The 22,376-nt window shown below is 49.9% G+C and overlaps 1 protein-coding gene across 1 annotated transcript; it reads right to left on the bottom strand.

Moving 5' to 3' along the window:
• Positions 1-1,297: 1,297 nt before the first annotated feature.
• Positions 1,298-21,286, bottom strand: LOC142910238 (uncharacterized). Its single transcript, XM_076059944.1, has 2 exons — positions 19,962-21,286; positions 1,298-1,303 (listed from the first exon to the last, which is right to left on the bottom strand). Exons 1-2 carry the CDS (start codon positions 20,958-20,960, stop codon positions 1,298-1,300), a joined length of 1,005 nt encoding a protein of 334 aa, XP_075916059.1. The 5' UTR covers positions 20,961-21,286.
• Positions 21,287-22,376: the final 1,090 nt, after the last annotated feature.

The following is a 22,376-nucleotide window of genomic DNA, read 5'->3' as shown; positions in this document are numbered from 1 at the left end:
GCAGATGACTTATAATTCAGTAGGCTCACATGACATTGACTTCTCCAAGACGGAGGTTATTTGCAATCCATCTGGCTACCATGAGAGATTCGTTCATGAGGCTATCCACATATACAGAGACAATTTCAACCGAGAGGAAGGAATTCTGGCTTAGGAATCATTGGAAGGATTTGATAAACCATTTCGGGTCTTAAATGATTGTTCACACTTATGGTGGCTTCCAGACTGCATCCATTATTTTCGTCTCCCCCCTCCTCTATCCCCAACATATATGGACTCGTCCATCTGAATGACTGTCAAATCGCTCTCCGTGGTGCTAACGTTAAAAAAACGCCACTTTTTTTAATTTTCTTGCTGTGGTTTTCACACCTGATGATGATTGCTTGTGTTGCAGTCGAAACGTCGTGAGAATTTTATTGTTTTATATTTTTATTATTTGATTGTTTCCCTTCTACGTGGTGACTTTACCAAAAGAACCAAGAATAGTTCATAGTTCCATTTATTTGGTATAGCCCTGTGAGCCATTCGGCTCTTGAATCGGGTGCAACCGCAACATACAAAAAAACATGAACAAGAAAACATCTTAAAGTGATTATGTGACTGTGCAAACAGAAAATCCAGGAAAAAAACATCAAAATATTCCTGAAATAGCACCGTACACCAACGCTGTGTGCAAAAATCCCAGTGGGATGCAAGTCAAACAACAACAACCACAAGACATCTAAGATTAAGGCCATCAGTCTAACTCCGTGCTACAATAAACAAAAACATGGCCAAACCAAAAAAACGTTTTCGAAATCACCAAAATAGAGCCATAAATGCAATGTAACCGTGATCATAGGGACTGTGACCGAACTTTGAACAATAAACTACATAAATAACATGTAACACCAAACCCTAGAGCCATAGCTGGCTGCAAATATGAATCCCTGCAGTCACGAAAGCTTTAAATCAACATTTATTATTACTCCGCTAACACCTTTCACTTTCACACGCCGCTAATTTTTTGCGACAAGAGGTTTCATTACCACAGGTTACACGTGCAGTGGGCCCAAGACGAGGCGAGACGGTTCGCTAGAGGCAACACGTTTATTCAACAAGGGAACCACAGCACAGAGGGGTGACGACCCCTCACAGCCGATAACCTCAGGAGGCAGTCCCTCCACACTACGGTGCCCTTACTCTGGTTCTAGCGCTAACCCTACACTGGTTATGTCTGAACCCGACCCTAGCCAGGGTCACTGGGCTCTTCGCTTCAGGGTCTTCAGAGTCTTCAGGGTAGTGCTCAGAGTCTTCTTCAGAGCTTCAGGTGGACAAGGACCGCCAAACCCGTTCAGGGGTCCGGCTTTTATCCCCGTTCCAGGGTCTCTCTGCCCCTGGCCAAGCCTTCTGGAACTCTCTAGGGGGCCCTGGAACATCCCTCAGCCCCCCCCCCTCCCCTCTTGGGGTCTGGGGGCCCTGTTCGTCCCACCTGGTCTGTACACCACCCCCTGTTGACGCATGTCCGCTATTACAGGTCAGCTCCCGTGGTAATACGCATACAGCCCAACATGGCGCTACATCATCCCCCCCCCCCCCCCGTAGCATCCAGGCGTCTGCTACGTTCACAGGAAGCCCTAGACGCATGCACGAATATGCTCAAGGTGCCATGTCATACGTTCGAGCGTATGGATGTCCCCGACTTATTTATTACCTTTACATGTAATCCAACTTGGCCTCAGATAAAACAAAAAAAGTAATAACTTTCATTCGGCCAGACACCCAGCCGTCGATACGACTTCACAGCCAGGGTGTTCAGACAAAAGCAAGTCAAATTCATCGAGAGCATTCACTGAGAGTCGTGTTTTTTGGAGAAACAAGATGCTGGATGTACTCAACTGAGTGGCAGAAACGAGGACTTCCACATCATAGGGGTTTCCCCTTTTTTTCTGGCAACAAAACTGAAACCTTTTGGCGTCCTCTGGTCGAGCACCAATTGGGTCGAGGCTCTAAAGAAAGCCGTCCCTTGGTGTGGACCAATCGGTTTCAAGGACAATGTCACATATATTATCATAGTGCGTGTGTTTTGTTTGCATTTTGACTGCAGGTATTGTGGTTAATGCAGTAGACATGAATCCTTGTAAAAAGGTTTCAGTTTTGTTGCCAGAAAAAAGGGGAAAAACCCCTATTATTATATTTTGGTACTGGCAAAGGAGGTCTAATGATGTAGATGACTTCCCCACGCTCATATTTTAATCCGGCTGAAAGAAAAAAATCATCCAATCCAAATCGATGTTATATCTGCCGAGTTTCCAAATCCAGAGGAAGACCCAAAATCTGTTTGCAGTAGTGACCGCAAATATGATTCATGGGCCATGCGGAAACCTTAATGTCAATGTAGCAGCATGTATGAAGGATATAGAGAGCAGCAAGAAATATCCGAGACAATTTATTAAAGACACACAAACTGGAGATGATGGATATCCTCGCTATAGAAGGTGAGCTCCAGCAGACGGTGGATACACAGCAAGACTGAAGATTAGAGGCAACGCGGAAATCGAAATGGACAACAGGTGGGTTGTTCCGTATTCTCCGCTTCTTTCTAAAATGTTTCAGGCGTAGATGTGTTGACCACGCTCCACCTCCTCCAGTCAGTGTGTGTATCATGGTGTGTGTGTCAGTGTGTGTGTCAGTGTGTGTGTGTGTCTGAGTGGCTGGGTCATGTAGCCCGCATGCCCAGCCACCGCATGCCGAAACAGCTTTTGTTTGGCCGGATTGAGGGGGCTAAGCGGGCGCGGCACGGGCTAGAGAAGAGATGGAGTGATGTGGTACAGGAGGACGTGGAGCTGAGTGGACTTGCCGATGACTGGTACCAGCGGTGTCAAGATCGGCCTCTGTGGAGGAGGCTCGTGAAGGATGCTACTGGGCAGTTGGAGGCAGTCGCCCTCCAACAACAACGGAGGGCGGAGGAGCGACGCTCACAACAGCGAGCGGAGCGCCGGGTGGCTAAAGCACAGCAGGTTGGCACAGTAGGGGGCACAGGTGGTGCATCAGCCAGTCATCTCAGTCAGTCGACCCGTGGCACCTGGGTCTGCCCCGTGACCTCCTGCCAGCGGGCGTTCGACACTTCACGTGGCCTCAGGGTGCACATAGCCTGGCTCAAGCGTCGTGGTGACGTCACCGCCACTTAGTGGCGAATGGCGGTTGTTGTTGTTGTTGTATCTGTGAGTATTTGTGTGTATGTATCTGTATGTACGTGTGTATGTGTGTATGTATGTGTATCTGTGTGTATGTGTATATGTGTATCTGTGTGTATGTATCTGTGTGTACGTCTCTGTGCGTGTATCCGTGTCTCTTTGATCTTTGTGTCTGTGTGGGTGCACATAGCCTGGCACAAGCGTCGTGGTGACGTCACCGCCACTTAGTGGCGAATGGCGGTTGTTGTTGTTGTCAGTGTGTGTGTCAGTGTGTGTGTGTCAGTGTGTGTCTGAGTGACTGAGTGTATGAGTGAGTGACTGAGTGACTGTCTGAGTGAGTGACTGAGTGTCTGAGTACGTGTCTGAGTGACTGAGTGTCTGAGTGTCTGAGTGAGTGTCTGAATGAGTGACTGAGTGTCTGAGTGAGTGACTGAGCGAGTGACTGAATGAGTGTCTGAGTGAGTAACTGAGTGACTGAGTGAGTGTCTGAGTGAGTAACTGACTGACTGTGTCCGAGCGAGCGAGTGAACCACTCCCAACGCCCTCACCCGCTGCCCTGGAGTCTCCTCACCCTCCTCCTCACCACCCTACACCTCACCACCCAGCCCCTCCTCACCACCCTACACCTCACCACCCAGCCCCTCCTCACCACCCTACACCTCACCACCCAGCCCCTCCTCACCACCCTACACCTCATCTGCTCCTCCTCACCCTGCATCTCCCCTCCAGCTGGTGTATCTCAGCCATGATGTCGTCTATCTGCTTGAGAATCCGGCACTCCTCCACCCTCTTGAGACTCGCCACCCTCTCCTCCTCCTCCACCTCCTCCTCGTCGCCCGACTTGCAGTCGCCATCATCGGCTGCACTGCGTGATCTCCGTAGTCCCCTCCTCCTCCTCCTCGTCCTCTTCTTCTTCTTCCTCCTCCTCCTCCTTCTCCTCGTTGTCCGCCACCTCCCCATCGTCTCGTGCTATGTCGACACTCGGCTGCAGGCGGCTGGCGTAAAATTTCAGCAGCAGCCTGCGGACGCCCCCCGTAGACTCCACCACCTCCTCCTCCTCCTCGTTCCTCCGCTCCTTCACCTCGTCACCCTCCACCACTACCTCCCCCTCCTCCTCCTCGTCGTCCCTCCGCTCCTTCACCTCGTCATCCTCCACCACCACCTCCTCGTCCCTCCGCTCCTTCACCTCGTCACCCTCCACCACCACCTCCCCCTCCTCCTCCTCGTCGTTCCTCCGCTCCTTCACCTCGTCACCCTCCACCACCACCTCCCCCTCCTCCTCCTCGTCGTCCCTCCGCTCCTTCACCTCGTCACCCTCCACCACCTCCTCCGGTGTTGAAGACGACGACGACGACGACGATGCGTCCGAGAACGACCAACAGTTGGACGACGATGACGACGCTCTCTGCTGCCGGTATTGTTGCTGAATATGTTTCCGTCGCTGCCGCTGCTTCTCCAGGGCGCGACCCCGGCGCCTCTCGGTGGGTGGCGGCGGCTCAGCCAGCGGCCGCGGCATCAGCGAGGAGAAGTGGAACGTCGCCCCACGCGGGGCCGAGCGCCGCTTGCCCGCGACCGCCGGCGCCAGCAGCGTCGGAGGAGGAGCCGGCGGCGTCGGAGGAGACGGAGGAGGCGGAGGAGGCGGAGGAGCGTGGCAGGTAGAGGAGCCCGGGCAGGGATTGGGATTCGGTCCCGCCGGGCAATCCGCCGCCGCCGCTGCCTCCCGCCGCTTGCTTAGCGGAGACCGCTCGGCCAAAACCTCCTCCTCCTCTTCCTCCGCCGCCGCCTCGGCCTCCTCTTCCCCTCCTCCTCTCGCTCCTCCTCCTCCGCCCCTCCTGCTGCTCGCCCTCCTGCCCACGCCCTGCCACCAAAAGTCGAAGTGTCTCTTCCGCGCCGCACGCGGTCCAACCGCGGCCTCCCTGCGTCTCTCCGCCTCCTCCGCCTCCTCCTTGCCCGCCGCCTCGTCAGCGCCGAGCGCCGGCCCCGACTCTCCGCCGCCGTCCCCACGCTCCGGGGCGACCCTCGGGCCGATTCCCGGTGTCGGCGTCGTCCGGGCGCCGCCGCCGCCGCCGCCGCCGTGGGAGCTCTCCTGGGGGGGCGCCGCCGCCGGAGTCTCCCGGCGGCGGCGCCCCCCCTCGAGAGCCCGGAGCGTCACGGGGCGACGAAGACGACGGTCGCGGCGGGGAGGCCCCGGCGCAGCCCCCGGCCCCCCGGCATCGTCGTCGTGGAGCGGGCGAGCGACCTTGAAGGGCGCCGCGTGGGACTCGGCTCCTCCTCCTCCTCCGGCGTCATCCGCGGAGCGCTTGGGCACCCGGATGGGCCAGGAGGAGCGAGCCCTCGCGGAGGGGGCGGCCGTGGCCGTGGCCGGGGCCGGGGCCCGGGCCGGGGGAGGCCGTCTGGGAGGCTGCTGGTGAAGGGGGAGGGCCGGAGGAGAGGGAGGAGACGCGGGATCAGATTCCAGCATTCAGCACGCAAACGTCCTGGTAGTGGTGGTGGTATTGGTGGTAGCGGTGGTGGTCAGTGATTGTAGTGATGTTGGTAATGGTGGTGGTAGTGATGGTAGTGTACGGTAGTAGTGGTGGTATTGGTGGTGGTAGTGATGGTAGTGTATGGTAGTAGTGGTGGTGGTGGTGGTGGTAATGGTGGAAGTGGCGGTAGAAGTGGTGGTGGTGATGGTGCTAGTGGTGGTGGTAGTAGTGGTGGTGTAATGGTAGTGGTAGCGTTGCTGGTAGTAGTGGTGGTAATGGTGGTGGTGGTAGTGATGGTAGTGTATGGTAGTAGTGGTGGTAATGGTGGAAGTGGTGGAAGTGGTGGTGGTGATGGTGCTAGTGGTGGTGGTAGTAGTGGTGGTGTAATGGTGGTGGTAGTGTTGGTGGTAGTAGTGGTGGTAATGGTGGTGGTGTCCGGCAAAACAACCCCCTACCTCCTTGTGGTGCCGGACGGGCAACGCTGCCGTGGGCAGTGCCGGGGGGGAGGGTCAATTTTGATTGGCCTTTCCCCTCATGGCGTTTGTAACCACCACAGTGGCTAAGTGGGGGCTCTGGACAGGTGTGAGGGGCTGGTAACCCCTCCACCTCCGATTAATTACCACTAAACCACGACCACAATATTTTGTGCCGGAGGCCCCGGGGGGACAGGCGTCTATGATGTCTCCTGACCAAACCCAATTTGGCGGAGCCAGGAGACTGAATCCTTCCCCTCGGGGCTCCTCCAAAAACAACAAAAAGCCACTACGTGTGGCCACGTGGAATGTTCGAATGCTCACTGCGGAGGAGAGGCTGCCACTCCTCTGTCAAGAGCTGGACCAGTACTGCCTGGATCTCTGTGGTAATAAGGAGGTCCTGTGGACTGGCTCTGGCTCCTGCCACCATGAGGGGTGGACAGTCCTCTACTCGGGGCAGGAGACTGCCAAACAACAGGGTGTGGCTCTTTTTCTGAATAAAAGAATGAAGGGCTGTGGGAGCGTGGTGATGAGGTGTGGGAAGCTGTAAGCTCCAGGCTACTTTGGGCTCGCCTTCCCATCAACCACAAACGAGGAGTGGTGGTCATGGTAACTTATGCCCCCACCAAAGACGAACATCCGTGGAGGGATGCAAGCAAGGCCAATGAGTCAAATGCCTTCTATGACCTCCTGTCACAGGTGCTGGCTAAAGTGGTCCCTGGGGATAGAGTCATCTTGTTGGGTGACTTCAATGCCCGAGTTGGTCATGATGCTGGCACCTGGTCTGGAGTAATTGGAAGGCATCGGGCAGATCAGCTCAATAACAACGGCAGGAGGCTGCTAAATTTTTGTGCAGCCCATGGGCTTGTAATTACCAACACACTGTTCCGGCATTGGCGCATCCACACCACATCATGGATGCATGCCGGGTCCAAGCAAGAACATCTGCTGGACTACATAGTGACGGAACAGCGAATGCGAGCCCATGTCCTTGACACCAGGACTGACCGTGGAGCTGATCTGCCCACTGACCATCGACTTGTCATCTGTAAGATGCACCTGCAATTCTTCTACTCCGGTGGTGGGTGTACACCCAGGACCCCATTCAAACCCTTAGTGGCATGGTCTCAGCTAGCTGATGAAAGTTACAAACGAGAATTTCATCATCGCTTGCGGCTGGGATTGGCATTGTCTCCCACTCCTCTTGATGTCGAGGGGAAATGGGCGAGGTTTGGGACTGTAGCTCATGTAGTTGCAATGGCTGCTTTGGGTACACGGTCTAGACCTCCCCAGAGACCCTGGCTGACAAGAGGTGTTCAAGCTGGCTGAGAAAAATCGACAGGCCCACTCTCATCGGCTACAGCGTCCCACGTCGGAGAATGAGGAGGCTTACCGCAGCCTTCGCTCGGAGGTTCGGGGAGCCGTGAGGCGCTGCAAGGATGGGTGGTGGTCACGGGTTGCTGAGGAGATGGAGTCTGCCTCAGTGGCCCGCGATCACAAATCTCTATTTAACTCCATCAAAAAAGTAACCTGCAGCGCCACACCTATTACCGTCATTAGGGGAAAGAACGGTGATCCAATATCCGACCCCCAGGAACAGGTTTGCAGATTTTCTGAGCATTCCTGATGTCCTGGGGAAGTGGAAATCCCTCAGCCAGGAAAACAACGTGGGACAAAGTGGGGATGACCCTACTGAGGCTGCGGTGCCTCAAATATTGGAGGAAGTCACCCCCTGTGAGTGGCTGGCTGAGGTGCCATCCGTTGAGGACAGCAAGTTGGCCCAGTAGGGGGCACAGGTGGTGCATCAGCCAGTCGTCTCAGTCAGTCGACCCGTCGCATCTGGGTCTGCCCCGTGACCTCCTGCCAGCGGGCGTTCGACACTTCACGTGGCCTCAAGGTGCACATGGCCTGGCACAAGCGTCGTGGTGACGTCACCACCACTGAGTGGCGAATGGCGCTTGTTGTTGTTGATAGTGGAGCTGCTGGTAGTATATTTGGAGTGTGTGTGTCTCTCGCCTCGTGGTCACGTGGATTTGTTTCTGGTTCCTCCGGTTTCCCCCCCTCCAGATTTAGAATTAACATCACGCATTTAAAATATTTCACTGCGATACATTTCCACACGATGAAGTCACGTTGTGTTGAGCTTTCATTCGTGATGGCCAGGTCGCTTGTGAAAAAACGCCACATAGCTCAGTGGGCCTTACCTTGTACAATAAAATAGAAAAACTAGTTTATAGTTGAAGAAGAGAGATGAGTTGGATCTGTCACGTGGGTTATTTAAATAAAAAAGGTTATTCGTTTCATCAGGTCATGTGCACAGATTACAATAACATTTGGAGGGAAAAAAAACATGCTGGCCGTTATGTGACTTCACCGAAAAAGCCAAAAAGTAAGTTATGGTCAAGTTTTATTTTAAATTTATTTAGGATATTTGCTCTTAATGTGCTTACTTTCCCCCAGCACATTCACTGCATTGTCTTGGTGAATGAATGGCATCGCGTGGTCATAACCCACCGGGATATTTTTCCCTTACGCGTCAAGAGATTGACATTCTCAATGGAAATCATTTCAGGTATTCACTGAAAGTGTCAGAGATGAATTTTCAGGATAAAACTGAACATTCGTGCTAAAGATTGGTGCCATATTGTACGATTATAATTGTGCAAAATGCAACCAGAACACAATTAGCACGGTTAGCTACGTACCGCTACAGTCTACATTATAGACTCTCAGTACACTCACTCAGCTTAATAACCAGGCTACATTCTACATTATAGACTGTCAGTACACTCACTCAGCTTAATAACCATTACTACAGTCTACATTATAGACTGTCAGTACACTCACCATACTTAATAACCATTACTACAGTCTACATTATAGACTGTCAGTACACTCACCATACTTAATAACCATTACTACAGTCTACATTATAGACTGTCAGTACAATCACCCAGCTTAATAACCAGGCTACAGTCTACATTATAGACTGCTAGTACACTCACTCAGCTTAATAACCATTACTACAGTCTACATTATAGACTGCCAGTACACTCACCATACTTAATAACCATTTCTACAGTCTACATTAAAGACTGTCAGTAAACTCACTCAGCTTAATAACCATTACTACAGTCTACATTATAGACTGTCAGTACACTCACCCAGAATTAATAACCATTACTACAGTCTACATTATAGACTCTCAGTACACTCACCATACTTAATAACCAGGCTACAGTTTACATTATAGACTGTCAGTACACTCACCATACTTAATAACCAGGCTACAGTCTACATTATAGACTCTCAGTACACTCACCATACTTAATAACCATTACTACAGTCTACATTATAGACTGTCAGTACACTCACTCAGCTTAATAACCATTACTACAGTCTACATTATAGACTGTCAGTACACTCACCATACTTAATAACCAGGCTACAGTCTACATTATAGACTGTCAGTACACTCACCATACTTAATAACCATTACTACAGTCTACCTTATAGACTGTCAGTACACTCACCATACTTAATAACCAGGCTACAGACTACATTATAGACTGTCAGTACACTCACCATACTTAATAACCATTACTACAGTCTACCTTATAGACTGTCAGTACACTCACCATACTTAATAACCAGGCTACAGACTACATTATAGACTGTCAGTACACTCACCATACTTAATAACCATTACTACAGTCTACATTATAGACTGTCAGTACACTCTGGTTAATAACCATTACTACAGTCAACATTATAGACTGTCAGTACACTCACCATACTTAATAACGTGTTGGTGAGAGGGGCCTGCTGTTCAGCACACCGGTGCTGGTGAGAGAGGCCTGCTGTTCAGCACACCCGTGTTGAGGGGCCTGCTGTTCAGCACACCCGTGCTGGTGAGAGGGGCCTGCTGTTGAGGGGCCTACTGTTCAGCACACCCGTGTTGGTGAGAGAGGCCTGCTGTTCAGCACACCCGTGTTGAGGGGCCTACTGTTCAGCACACCCGTGCTGGTGAGAGGGGCCTGCTGTTCAACAGACCCGTGCTGGTGAGAGGGGCCTACTGTTCAGCACACCCGTGCTGGTGAGAGGGGCCTGCTGTTCAACACACCCGTGCTGGTGAGAGGGGCCTGCTGTTCAACACACCCGTGCTGGTGAGAGGGGCCTGCTGTTCAACACACCCATGCTGGTGAGAGGGGCCTGCTGTTCATCACACCCGTGCTGGTGAGAGAGGCCTACTATTCATCACACCCGTGCTGGTGTGAGGGGCGTGCTGTTCATCACCCCCGTGTTGGTGAGAGGGGCCTGCTGTTCACTTCCATGCTGGTGAGAGAGGCCTACTGTTCATCACACCCGTGTTGGTGAGAGGGGCCTGCTGTTCACCACTCCCATGCTGGTGAGAGGGGCCTACTGTTCAACACACCAGTGCTGGTGAGGGAGTCTTGCTGTTCAGCACACCCGTGCTGGTGCGAAGATGGCGCTGATGATGGTAGCCTCAGCCGGTCGGTGCGCCCTGTTTTGTCTTGTTTTGTCTGTCAATTCAGTGTTTTGCCAAGATTTTCGGAGTTCTCTAACAAGAGACGAACTTTTAAATATCAGGGAAACAACTCCTGTGGATTTAATTCCTACTTTTCTGCTTCCAGCGGCAGAATTAGTAGGCATTCTAGTCAATGCCGCGCTAGGCTTTGCTCAAGCAACGAAACGCCGCCCAAGGGGTAAACGGTCGGGGGCTCTAGTACGGCTACGCAGACGCGGGATCCGAACAGTGCTTCCGAGCTTTTTCCTCTCCAACGTACGTTCACTGTACAACAAAATGGATGAACTTCAGCTACTGATGGTAAAAAACAAAGACTTTCTTTCAGCTTCTGCATTGTGCTTCACGGAAACATGGCTGTGTGATTTGATTCCGGACACTTCGCTACAACTAGCAGGATTCCATCTTGTAAGATCGGATCGTGACATAGCACTCTCCGGCAAGACGAAAGGCGGTGGTATTTGTTTTTACATTAACAGTGGCTGGTGTGTAGATGTCACAGTGATTCTGCAACATTGTTCTCCACTCCTTGAATCAATTTTTATAACCTGTAAACCGTTTTACTCGCCTCGCGAGTTCGCGTCGCTCATTTTGGTCGGAGTTTATTTGCCGCCTTGTCCTCAGGTTAAAGAGGCCCAACGCATGCTCGCCGATCAGATTCTGAGTGTGGAGCGAGCAAATCCAGATTCGTTGGTTATCGTACTTGGCGACTTTAACAAAGGTAATCTCAGCCACGAACTCCCCAAATACATACAATTCATTAAATGCCCAACCAGAGAAGGGAACACTCTGGATCACTGTTACACTACAGTCAGTAGAGCCTACCACGCCGTCCCCCGAGCAGCACTAGGACACTCTGACCATGCCATGGTCCACCTGATTCCTGCATACAGGCAGAAACTAAAACTCTGTAAACCTGCTGTGAGGACATCTAAACAGTGGACCAGTGAGGCTGTGGAAGATTTGCGGGCGTGCTTAGACTGTACTGACTGGGATATGTTCACGACTGCTACCAATAGTCTAGATGAACTCACAGAGGCTGTGACGTCCTACATCAGCTTCTGTGAGGACTGCTGTATCCCAACACGTACCAGGGTGAACTTTAACAACAATAAGCCCTGGTTCTCAGCAAAGCTCAGAAGGTTGAGGTTGGAGAAGGAGGAAGCGTTTAGGAGTGGAGATAGAGACAGATTCAAGGAGTCGAAGAACAGGTTTAGCAAAGCGGTGAGAGAGGCTAAACGACTGTACTCAGAGAGACTAAAACACCAGTTCTCTACAAACAACGCTGCTTCTGTCTGGAGAGGGCTCAGGCAGATCACCAACTACAAACCCAGAGCCCCCCACACCACTAACGACTCCCGCCTAGCCAACGACCTGAACGAGTTCTACTGTAGATTTGAAAGACAATTGGACTGTCCTGAACCACCCCTTCCAACCCAAGAGGCCCCATCCCCCACCAATACTACAGAGACGACTATCTCCTTTCAGGAGGGAGAAGTTAATAGACTTTTCAAGAGGCAGAATCCACACAAAGCAGCCGGGCCGGACTCTGTCTCTCCAGCCACCCTCAGGCACTGCGCTGACCAGCTGTCTCCGGTGTTCACCAACATCTTTAACACCTCCCTGGAGACATGCCATGTACCAGCCTGTCTCAAGTCCTCCACCATCATCCCTGTGCCCAAAAAGCTAAGGCCAACAGGACTAAATGATTACAGACCGGTCGCCCTTACATCTGTGGTAATGAAGTCTTTTGAGCGCCTGGTCCTGGCACACCTCAAAGCATTCACAGACCCTCTCCTGGACCCCCTTCAGTTTGCCTACAGAGCCAACAGGTCTGTGGACGATGCAGTTAACATGGCCCTCCACTTCACCCTACAGCATCTGGACGCCCCAGCATCCTACGCCAGGATCCTGTTTGTGGACTTCAGCTCTGCCTTCAACACCATCATCCCTGCCCTGCTTCAGGACAAGCTCTTCCAGCTGAACGTGCCATACACCACCTGTAAATGGATCACAGACTTCCTGTCTGACAGGAAGCAGTGCGTTAAGCTGGGAACACAAGTCTCTGGCTCCAGGTCCATCAGCACCGGAACTCCTCAGGGCTGCGTCCTTTCCCCTCTGCTCTTCTCCCTGTATACCAACAGCTGCACCTCCAATCATCTGTCCGTCAAACTATTGAAGTTTGCGGATGACACCACCCTCATTGGGCTGATCTCTGGTGGGGATGAGTCTGACTATAGGTGGGAAGCTGACAATCTGGTGACCTGGTGTAGCCAGAACAACTTAGAGCTAAATGCTCTAAAGACAGTTGAGATGGTTGTGGACTTCAGGAAGAATACAGCACCACTCACCCCCATCACCCTGTTAGACTCCCCAGTAAAAATTGTAGAGTCCTTCCGCTTCCTGGGCACTATTCTCTCCCGGGACCTCAAGTGGGAATTGAACATCAGCTCCCTCACCAAGAAAGCTCAACAGAGGATGTACTTTCTACGGCAGCTGAAGAAATTCAACCTGCCAAAGACAATGATGGTGCAATTCTATACAGCGATCATTGAATCCATCCTCACCTCCTCCATAACCGTCTGGTACGCTGCTGCCACTGCCAAGGACAAGAGCAGACTGCAGCGTATCATCCACACTGCTGAGAAGGTAATTGCCTGCAATCTACCGACCCTCGAGGACCTGCACACGACAAGGTCTATGAGGCGAGCGAGGAAGATTATGGCCGATTTCTCCCACCCTGGACACTCTCTGTTTCAGCTACTCCCCTCCGGCAGAAGGCTTCGGTCCATCAGGACCAAAACCTCACGCCATAAAAACAGTTTCTTCCCATCTGCTGCTGGCCTGTTAAACAAGGCCAAGGGCTAACACTGTTTTTAACATTTGATCTACATAACGACACGTTGCTGATATTAACTATGTTTCCCTATTTGTATTTTTAAATTATATCTTAAAGCTATTTTATATTCGATATTTATTTAATTTTATATACTTCAGCCCCTTAGTGTTAGACTTTTAACCCTTATTATAGTAAGACTTGTTTAAAACTTATTTAAGATTTTAGATTCCTATATGTTGAATGTATGCACCATCCTGCCAAAGTAAATTCCGTGTCGGTGTGAACTTACATGGCGAATAAAACCCTTTCTGATTCTGATACAGTCAACATTATAGACTGTCAGTACACTCACCATGCTTAATAACCATTACTACAGTCTACATTATAGACTGTCAGTAAACTCACCATACTTAATAACCATTACTACAGTCTACATTATAGACTGTCAGTAAACTCACCATACTTAACAACCAGGCTACAGTCTACATTATAGACTGTCAGTACACTCACCATACTTAATAACCATTACTACAGTCTACATTATAGACTGTCATTACACTCACCATACTTAATAATCATTACTACAGTCTACATTATTATTCACAAATTAAATCGTTTGTATTTTGTCAATGGCCATAGCCTCAGCACTGTCCCATAGACCCAACACTGCCCATAAATTCAACAGTGCATATTTAAACTATCTGCGAATCACGGGCTGGACATTTGAGGCCACTTTTTACCTCACGTTTTCCCTCACGAGAGGCGATCTCGCACCCCTGGGGGGTCGTCATCGTCGATAATTTCTGCTCCGAAATAAAAAAAATTCAAATCCGCACCTCACGACTCTCAAAATGGCGCCTGGCCGACGAGGAGTCTCAAAAATTTGGCGGGAAAAAAAATCCCGCGTCACGTGGCTAGGGAGGAACCAAATCTGATTGGCTCCAAGCCGCCGCTTGGACCAATCAGAGAGCTCCAAGCGCCTCGCCTCACAGCAGCTCCGCTCCTGCACTGATAGATCACTGCAGGTCTCTCGTCTATAGTTGAATAGTGTAATAGTGTGTGTGTGTATCTGTGTGTATGTAGCTGTGTGTATGTGTGTATATGTGTGTATCTCTGTGTATGTGTGTCTCCGTGTGTATGTGTGTATGTGTATCTGTGTGTGTATGTGTGTGTATCAACCACGTTATGTATGCTGATGATTTGGTAATAGCTGCTCAGTCAGAGGAGGAGTTGGAGACGCTGCTGCTGAGACTGGAGCGTGCCACTAAGAGGTGGGGCCTTACCATCAGCCCCACCAAAACTAAGCACCTGCCTGGGTATTTTGTACCATCGGACACTCCACCCCCACAACTCCCAATCGGTGATGGGGCAGTTGTGGAGTGGAGAGTTTCCCATACCTGGGCAGTGTGCTTATGACTGGCTCCAGTTTAACAGCAGAGGTCTCACTCCGAATCAGTCGAGCGGCATTAACTTTTCATCGGTTGTGTAACGCTGTGTGGAAGCTACCTGGTCTGTCGCTCCGCACTAAGCTTCAGGTCTTCTCGGCCACGGTCATTCCCTCCCTTCTCTACACTTGCGAAACGTGGACCCCCCTAATGGAACATCTTCGCCGGTTAGAAACATTTAGGCTGGCCTGCCTATGATCCATCCTGGGTTTAACCAGACTGGATTGTGTGAGCTCACAAATCCTTGAAAGATCTGGGCAGGGTCCCATCGGTGAGCTCCTCCGGCAGGCAAGGCTGCGATGGCTGGGTCATGTAGCCCGCATGCCCAGCCACCGCATGCCGAAACAGCTTTTGTTTGGCCGGATTGAGGGGGCTAAGCGGGCGCGGCACGGGCTAGAGAAGAGATGGAGTGATGTGGTACAGGAGGACGTGGAGCTGAGTGGACTTGCCGATGACTGGTACCAGCGGTGTCAAGATCGGCCTCTGTGGAGGAGGCTCGTGAAGGATGCTACTGGGCAGTTGGAGGCAGTCGCCCTCCAACAACAACGGAGGGCGGAGGAGCGACGCTCACAACAGCGAGCAGAGCGCCGGGTGGCTAAAGCACAGCAGGTTGGCACAGTAGGGGGCACAGGTGGTGCATCAGCCAGTCATCTCAGTCAGTCGACCCGTGGCACCTGGGTCTGCCCCGTGACCTCCTGCCAGCGGGCGTTCGACACTTCACGTGGCCTCAGGGTGCACATAGCCTGGCTCAAGCGTCGTGGTGACGTCACCGCCACTTAGTGGCGAATGGCGGTTGTTGTTGTTGTTGTATCTGTGAGTATTTGTGTGTATGTATCTGTATGTACGTGTGTATGTGTGTATGTATGTGTATCTGTGTGTATGTGTATATGTGTATCTGTGTGTATGTATCTGTGTGTACGTCTCTGTGCGTGTATCCGTGTCTCTTTGATCTTTGTGTCTGTGTGGGTGCACATAGCCTGGCACAAGCGTCGTGGTGACGTCACCGCCACTTAGTGGCGAATGGCGGTTGTTGTTGTTTGTGTGTGTCTCTGTGTGTGTGTCTCTGTGTGTCTCCGTGTGTGTACGTGTGTGTGGTGTGTGTCTCTGTGTGTGGTGTGTGTCTCTGTGTGTGTTTCTGTGTGTGTATCTCTGTTTGATGTGTGTGTCTCTGTGTGTCTCGTGTGTGTGTCTCTGTGTGTGTGATGTGTCTTTGTGTGTCTGTATGTGTGTGTCTCTGTGTGTAATGTGTGTCTTTGTGTGTCTCTGTGTGTGTGTCTCTGTGTGTGTCTCTGTGTGTCTCTGTGTGTGTCTCTGTGTGTGTTGTATTGCCTTGTTACGCGGTAAATGCTGCGGCACAACAGGAGGGAACTGCAGGGATGAGGCTCTCCAGTCTTGGTGCTGTGAATTAAAACAGCGCCAGGGTGGAGCATCGCGTCCCTACAGCTCGTAGCTGTGACGGAGCGAGAGTGATCAGCGGACAGCCACCATGGTTGCCAAGTAAGGGGAGACTTCACCCGGAACTCTCCTCCACACGTGTTCCCCATGAACATTGTCGCAATAAACGTACGATCAGGAATCTTTAAAATATCCGACCTTTGTTGTTCCGCAAGAATATTAACGCTCAAACTCGTATCGAACTCTTCATTAATTCACTTGGTCAAACAGTTCAGGTACTCGGCAAAGCATTTCACCACCCGGTATGCAACAGTTAAACAATCTACTCCAAATCAACACCGAAATGTCAAATCATCATCCACCATTGACTTCCACATCGATGGAAGCCATTTGCCATGACGTCCAAGCCATTAAACACCGGAACAACGAACGTGCCATTCAAGTACATCTTGAAACCCATTATCTGAAGTAGTTTGTATTAAACAATAACTAAATAATAGAAACACGTTTACAAAATTAAGCGAAGTTATAGTCACGGACTTTTTCCAACTTTAGCTCAACAGGACCACAAAAACTCGGATATGCGGTGCATAATAAATGAATCAATCTGATTGAAATCATCAACTGGCTAAACACTTTCCGATTTCAACATCACCTTATAAAAGAATAACATTTTAAATATAAGCGCACAACTGTATCTATCTGTGATGAGCGCTGCACTTTCCGTTGTTTTAATGCAGGGGGCGCTGCAAACTTACGCACCCCCTGCATGGACGACGGAGGCGCAGGGACAGACGTTCGATTACGTTGGAATCGATCTGCAGACGGCAGTCTTCTCACATGGCCAGCAGCTCCGTGTCGCCTTATCTCGATCCCGCAATCCCAAACAGGTGAAAGTCCGCATCGAACCGAACCCCCGGCAAGGCCATCTACTTAATGTTGAGAGAAAATCCACTTGAAATGACCTTTTCAATGAAGTCTTCCAGATGTAAATTGATACAAGCTTTTAATGAAGAAATAAAATTATCTAATTCAAAACACAACACAATTCAAAGATGTTTCATTTTAAAACTTCAAAACGGAGCATGGGGTACTTGCGTGAATGCGTCCTTCGTATGCAAATGTTGTGACTTTCCTGGCCTGAAGGCCGTCAATGTGTTGGACCCTTATTGGTGCACAGTGTCTCAACAACAGCAGTGGGATTTGCTTCAACCGATAGGTACGAACATCCAGACGTCAATCAGCAAGGACCATTTCTAGTCCCAGTTAGACAAAATCTACGTCAACACGTAAGACAAAACTACAATTCGTGTTGTAGAGAATGTACCTCCTCCTATACGTCAAGTGGTATGCCTTGTAACTGATGAATGATCCGAGCGTGCTACCTATTTCAAAGACAATGAGTTGCTCCAGAGGCAGACGCTTCGTGAAACACAAAAGTACCCTTTGACCTGTATCACAAGAACAACGGGTCTCACCCGAGTTCTCTGTACAGGTTACTTCCAAAACACACACGCACTTTGTCCTACCATCACTTATTCAATGTTTGACCCTCAGACAAAATGTTACATGCACACGCACAATCAGACAAGTACGCATTCTAAATCATTGACGGGCATATTAACAACATTGAATTACTGCAGCGAAATTGAATGCATCACGTTACATCGTATTAACAAGAAGTTATTTTACAAATACGCACCGTCTGCTTAACAGTGAATGTACAACGTACTATTGTTGCGTCATTCAAAACGAGTAAGCCGTTGCATGCTGGCGCCTGGGTCAAAATGTAGCAAATTCAAAACATTACACTACAAATAATAGATCACGGCGTTTCGATGACAACACAAGCAATCGTCATCAGGTGGGACAAGCACAGCAGCAAGAAGAAGAAACTGGAGTAGGCGCCTACTACTTCAGCAGTTTCTCTTGCTGTGGTTGTCCCACCTGATGACGATTGCTCGTGTTGTGATCTAAACGCCGTGATCTGTTATGTTTCTACCCACGTGGTGACTTTGCCGAAATAACTCAACAGTGTGGATTCCTGCAGTCACGAAAGCTTTGAATCAAGATTGCCTACAAACTACACAACTGAGATGACGCATCAATCATCGCCCCCTACTGACAGGCTCTTGTCCACATGCAGGCCGGTGCAGGGCCACCACCTTGTGCCACACAGGGGCAGCTGCTACTTGGGGATGCTCTTCAAGAGTCTCAGACGAGATACGACACGAAACTCCGAGTTGCCGAGGCGATTAAGCGAGCACCGCGTAAAAGCAATTATCATGAGAACATCGTGAATGCTTGGGAGCTTATGGCTCTCGCTCCTGGTGAGAGATTGACCCAACCCACAGGTCCACAAAGACTGGCCGCTCTTACTCTGCAGGTTGAACCTAGGAGCTGAGTGTTCAACTTCACGTTCTTGTCATTAAAGGCCTGTGACAAAGGTGCATCTATTGTAGCAACATCGTCTCTGGCTTACACATCTACCGGGTCTCCACTTGACTTTGTATTGTCTAGGAAGTCCACCCACACCTCCACTGCCACAAACTGCTGGGAGTTGCCTCGCTCTGCCTCACAGTCAGAATTCTCCTCCTGCTTCACGTTGCCTCCATCGATATGAAGGTCCCATTTTGGAGTTGAATCTTCATCTTCACATTTTACCTTCACTTCTTCCCTCTTCACCATCACTTCTTCACATTTCACCTTCACTTCTTCGCTCATCACTTCTTCCCTCTTCACCATCACTTCTTCATATTTCACCTCGATAACTTTAAAAGTGTCCAAGCTGGGATTTTCTTCTGGTTCGTGTTTCATGAGGGATGGGCTCATGGTGGCACTTTGACTTTCACAGGCTGATTTCAGACTACACTCCTTGTGGATCTTCTGATGCTTCTGTGTTCTCTGGTGTACTTGAAGATTTGATGAATGTGCAAATGCCTTCCCGCACACACTGCACTTGAAGGGTTTCTCTCCCATGTGTGTACTCTGGTGTACTTGAAGATTTGATGAATGTGCAAATGTCTTCCCGCACACACTGCACTTGAAGGGTTTCTCTCCTGCGTGCGTTCTCTGGTGTTTTTTAAGAGCAGATGAACCTGAAAATGTCTTCCCACACACACTGCACCTGAAGGGTTTCTCTCCCGTGTGTTCTCTGGTGTCTTTTAAGAGCAGATGACTGTGAAAATGCCTTCACACACACACTGCACTTGAAGGGTTTCTCTCCCGTGTGTGTTCTCTGGTGTGTTTTAATATGATATGAATCTGGAAATGCCTTCCCACACACACTGCACTTGAAGGGTTTCTCTCCCGTGTGTGTTCTGTGGTGTTTTTTAAGAGCAGATGAATCTGAAAATGTCTTCCCACACACACTGCACCTGTAGGGTTTCTCTCCCGTGTGTGTTCTCTGGTGTTTTTTAAGAGCAGATGACTGTGAAAATGCCTTCACACACACACTGCACTTGAAGGGTTTCTCTCCCGTGTGTGTTCTCTGGTGCCTTTGAAGATTAAATGAATCTGGAAATGCCTTCCCACACACACTGCACCTGAAGGGTTTCTCTCCCGTGTGTGTTCTCTGGTGTGTTTTAAGAGCAGATGACCGTGAAAATGCCATCCCACACACACTGCACTTGAAGGGTTTCTCTCCCGTGTGTGTTCTCTGGTGTGTTTTAAGAGCAGATGACCGTGAAAATGCCTTCCCACACACACTGCACCTGAAGGGTTTCTCTCCTGCGTGCGTTCTCTGGTGTTTTTTAAGAGCAGATGAACCTGAAAATGTCTTCCCACACACACTGCACCTGAAGGGTTTCTCTCCCGTGTGTGTTCTCTGGTGTCTTTTAAGAGCAGATGACTGTGAAAATGCCTTCACACACACACTGCACTTGAAGGGTTTCTCTCCCGTGTGTGTTCTCTGGTGTGTTTTAATATGATATGAATCTGGAAATGCCTTCCCACACACACTGCACTTGAAGGGTTTCTCTCCCGTGTGTGTTCTGTGGTGTTTTTTAAGAGCAGATGAATCTGAAAATGTCTTCCCACACACACTGCACCTGTAGGGTTTCTCTCCCGTGTGTGTTCTCTGGTGTTTTTTAAGAGCAGATGACTGTGAAAATGCCTTCACACACACACTGCACTTGAAGGGTTTCTCTCCCGTGTGTGTTCTCTGGTGCCTTTGAAGATTAAATGAATCTGGAAATGCCTTCCCACACACACTGCACCTGAAGGGTTTCTCTCCCGTGTGTGTTCTCTGGTGTGTTTTAAGAGCAGATGACCGTGAAAATGCCATCCCACACACACTGCACCTGAAGGGTTTCTCTCCCGTGTGTGTTCTCTGGTGTGTTTTAAGAGCAAATGAATATGAAAATGTCTTCCCACATACACTGCACTTGAAAGGTTTCTCTCCCGTGTGTGTTCTCTGGTGTTTTTTAAGAGCAGATGAATCTGAAAATGTCTTCCCACACACACTGCACCTGAAGGGTTTCTCTCCCGTGTGTGTTCTCTGGTGTGTTTTAAGAGCAAATGAATATGAAAATGTCTTCCCACACACACTGCACTTGAAAGGTTTCTCTCCCGTGTGTGTTCTCTGGTGTGTTTTAACAGCAGATGACCGTGAAAATGCCATCCCACACACACTGCACTTGAAAGGTTTCTCTCCCGTGTGTATTCTCTGGTGTTTTTTAAGAGCAGATGAATCTGAAAATGTCTTCCCACACACACTGCACTTGAAGGGTTTCTCTCCCGTGGGTGTTCTGTGGTGTGTGTTTAAGAGCAGATGACTGTGAAAATGCCTTCCCACACACAGTACACTTGAAGGGTTTCTCTCCTGTGCGAGTTCTCTGGTGCTGTGTCAAATTTCCAGTCCGATCCGTGCTGTATGCACGCTGGTCACATTGTTGACTTGTCGTACCGAGCTGCTGTGCTGAGTGCATTTGCTCCATCAGACCAGCGTCAGCTGCAGACAGAAAATAAGAATATCCACACCATTTACACGTCAGTATCGAGCCATGGAGGAATGCATATATACAGTCACACATGACTGACACGTCTATATTCATTCATGTATTCATGACTAGCTGTACTACCCGGCTTCGCTCGAGACTTGGATCCACCACGTCCGGCCGCCTTTGTCTCCCCAGTGGCGATGTTCACACCACAACAGTTACTCGTTTTAGGCTGAGTTGACCTAGGGGAGGCCCAGAAGCGGTTGAAATAATTATCACCGGTGGTGGCCGTGAGCGGGAATCGAACTCGGGTCGCCGGGTTCGTAGCGTAGCGCTAACCACTACACTACAATGCGTTACGCTTCCACACACACACAGACACACACACAGACACACACAGACACACACAGATACAAACACACACACACAGACACACACACAGACACACACACAGACACACACACAGACAGAGCTAACCACTACACTACAATGCGTGACGCTTCCACACACACACAGACACACACAGATACACACAGACACACACACAGACACACACACAGACACACACACAGATACACACACACAGACACACACACACAGAAACACACACACAGACACAAAGATAAAGATCCCCCATATAGCCTTAACAGACTGTAGGGGCAAGTGCTGTTAGCGAGACACACACACACAGACAACGCTAACCGCTACACTACAATGCGTTACTCTTCTACATGCGAGGGTCACGTGACAGATTTGACGTCACAGCTCACTTGCCGTGCAAAAAATCTATACATTATTGAGCTCCCCCCCCCCTTAAAACAACACAAAAGTGTATTTGTATAATGTTTGTACGCTGTACAGTCTGGAAAGTACCCACATGGCAAATTTCCAGTTTGTTGCATGTCGGGAAGTACGCTAAACATTTTGAACAGACAACACACACAATCACAACTTTGTCTTTTATATATATTTGGAGATGCAGTGAAAAACTTTCCCAAAATTCATCACGCGGTTTCAGTATTTTTGATTTTCAGTTTGATTTATTTTGGTTATAGTCCCGTGAGCCGTTCGGCTCTTGAATCGGGTGCAATCACAAC

Source organism: Petromyzon marinus, unplaced genomic scaffold (genome assembly GCF_048934315.1).
Source record: "Petromyzon marinus isolate PM22_M1 ecotype Great Lakes invasive population unplaced genomic scaffold, UKy_Petmar_22M1.pri1.0 PM_G_Scaffold_14, whole genome shotgun sequence".
In the NCBI taxonomy this organism is placed as follows: domain Eukaryota; kingdom Metazoa; phylum Chordata; class Hyperoartia; order Petromyzontiformes; family Petromyzontidae; genus Petromyzon; species Petromyzon marinus.
This window is presented reverse-complemented; position numbering and strand designations above follow the sequence as displayed.

Coding starts and splice junctions, on each gene's coding strand:
- LOC142910238 (XM_076059944.1), bottom strand. CDS start 20,960: ATGGCATTTTCACGGTCATCTGCTGTTAAAACACACCAGAGAACACAC.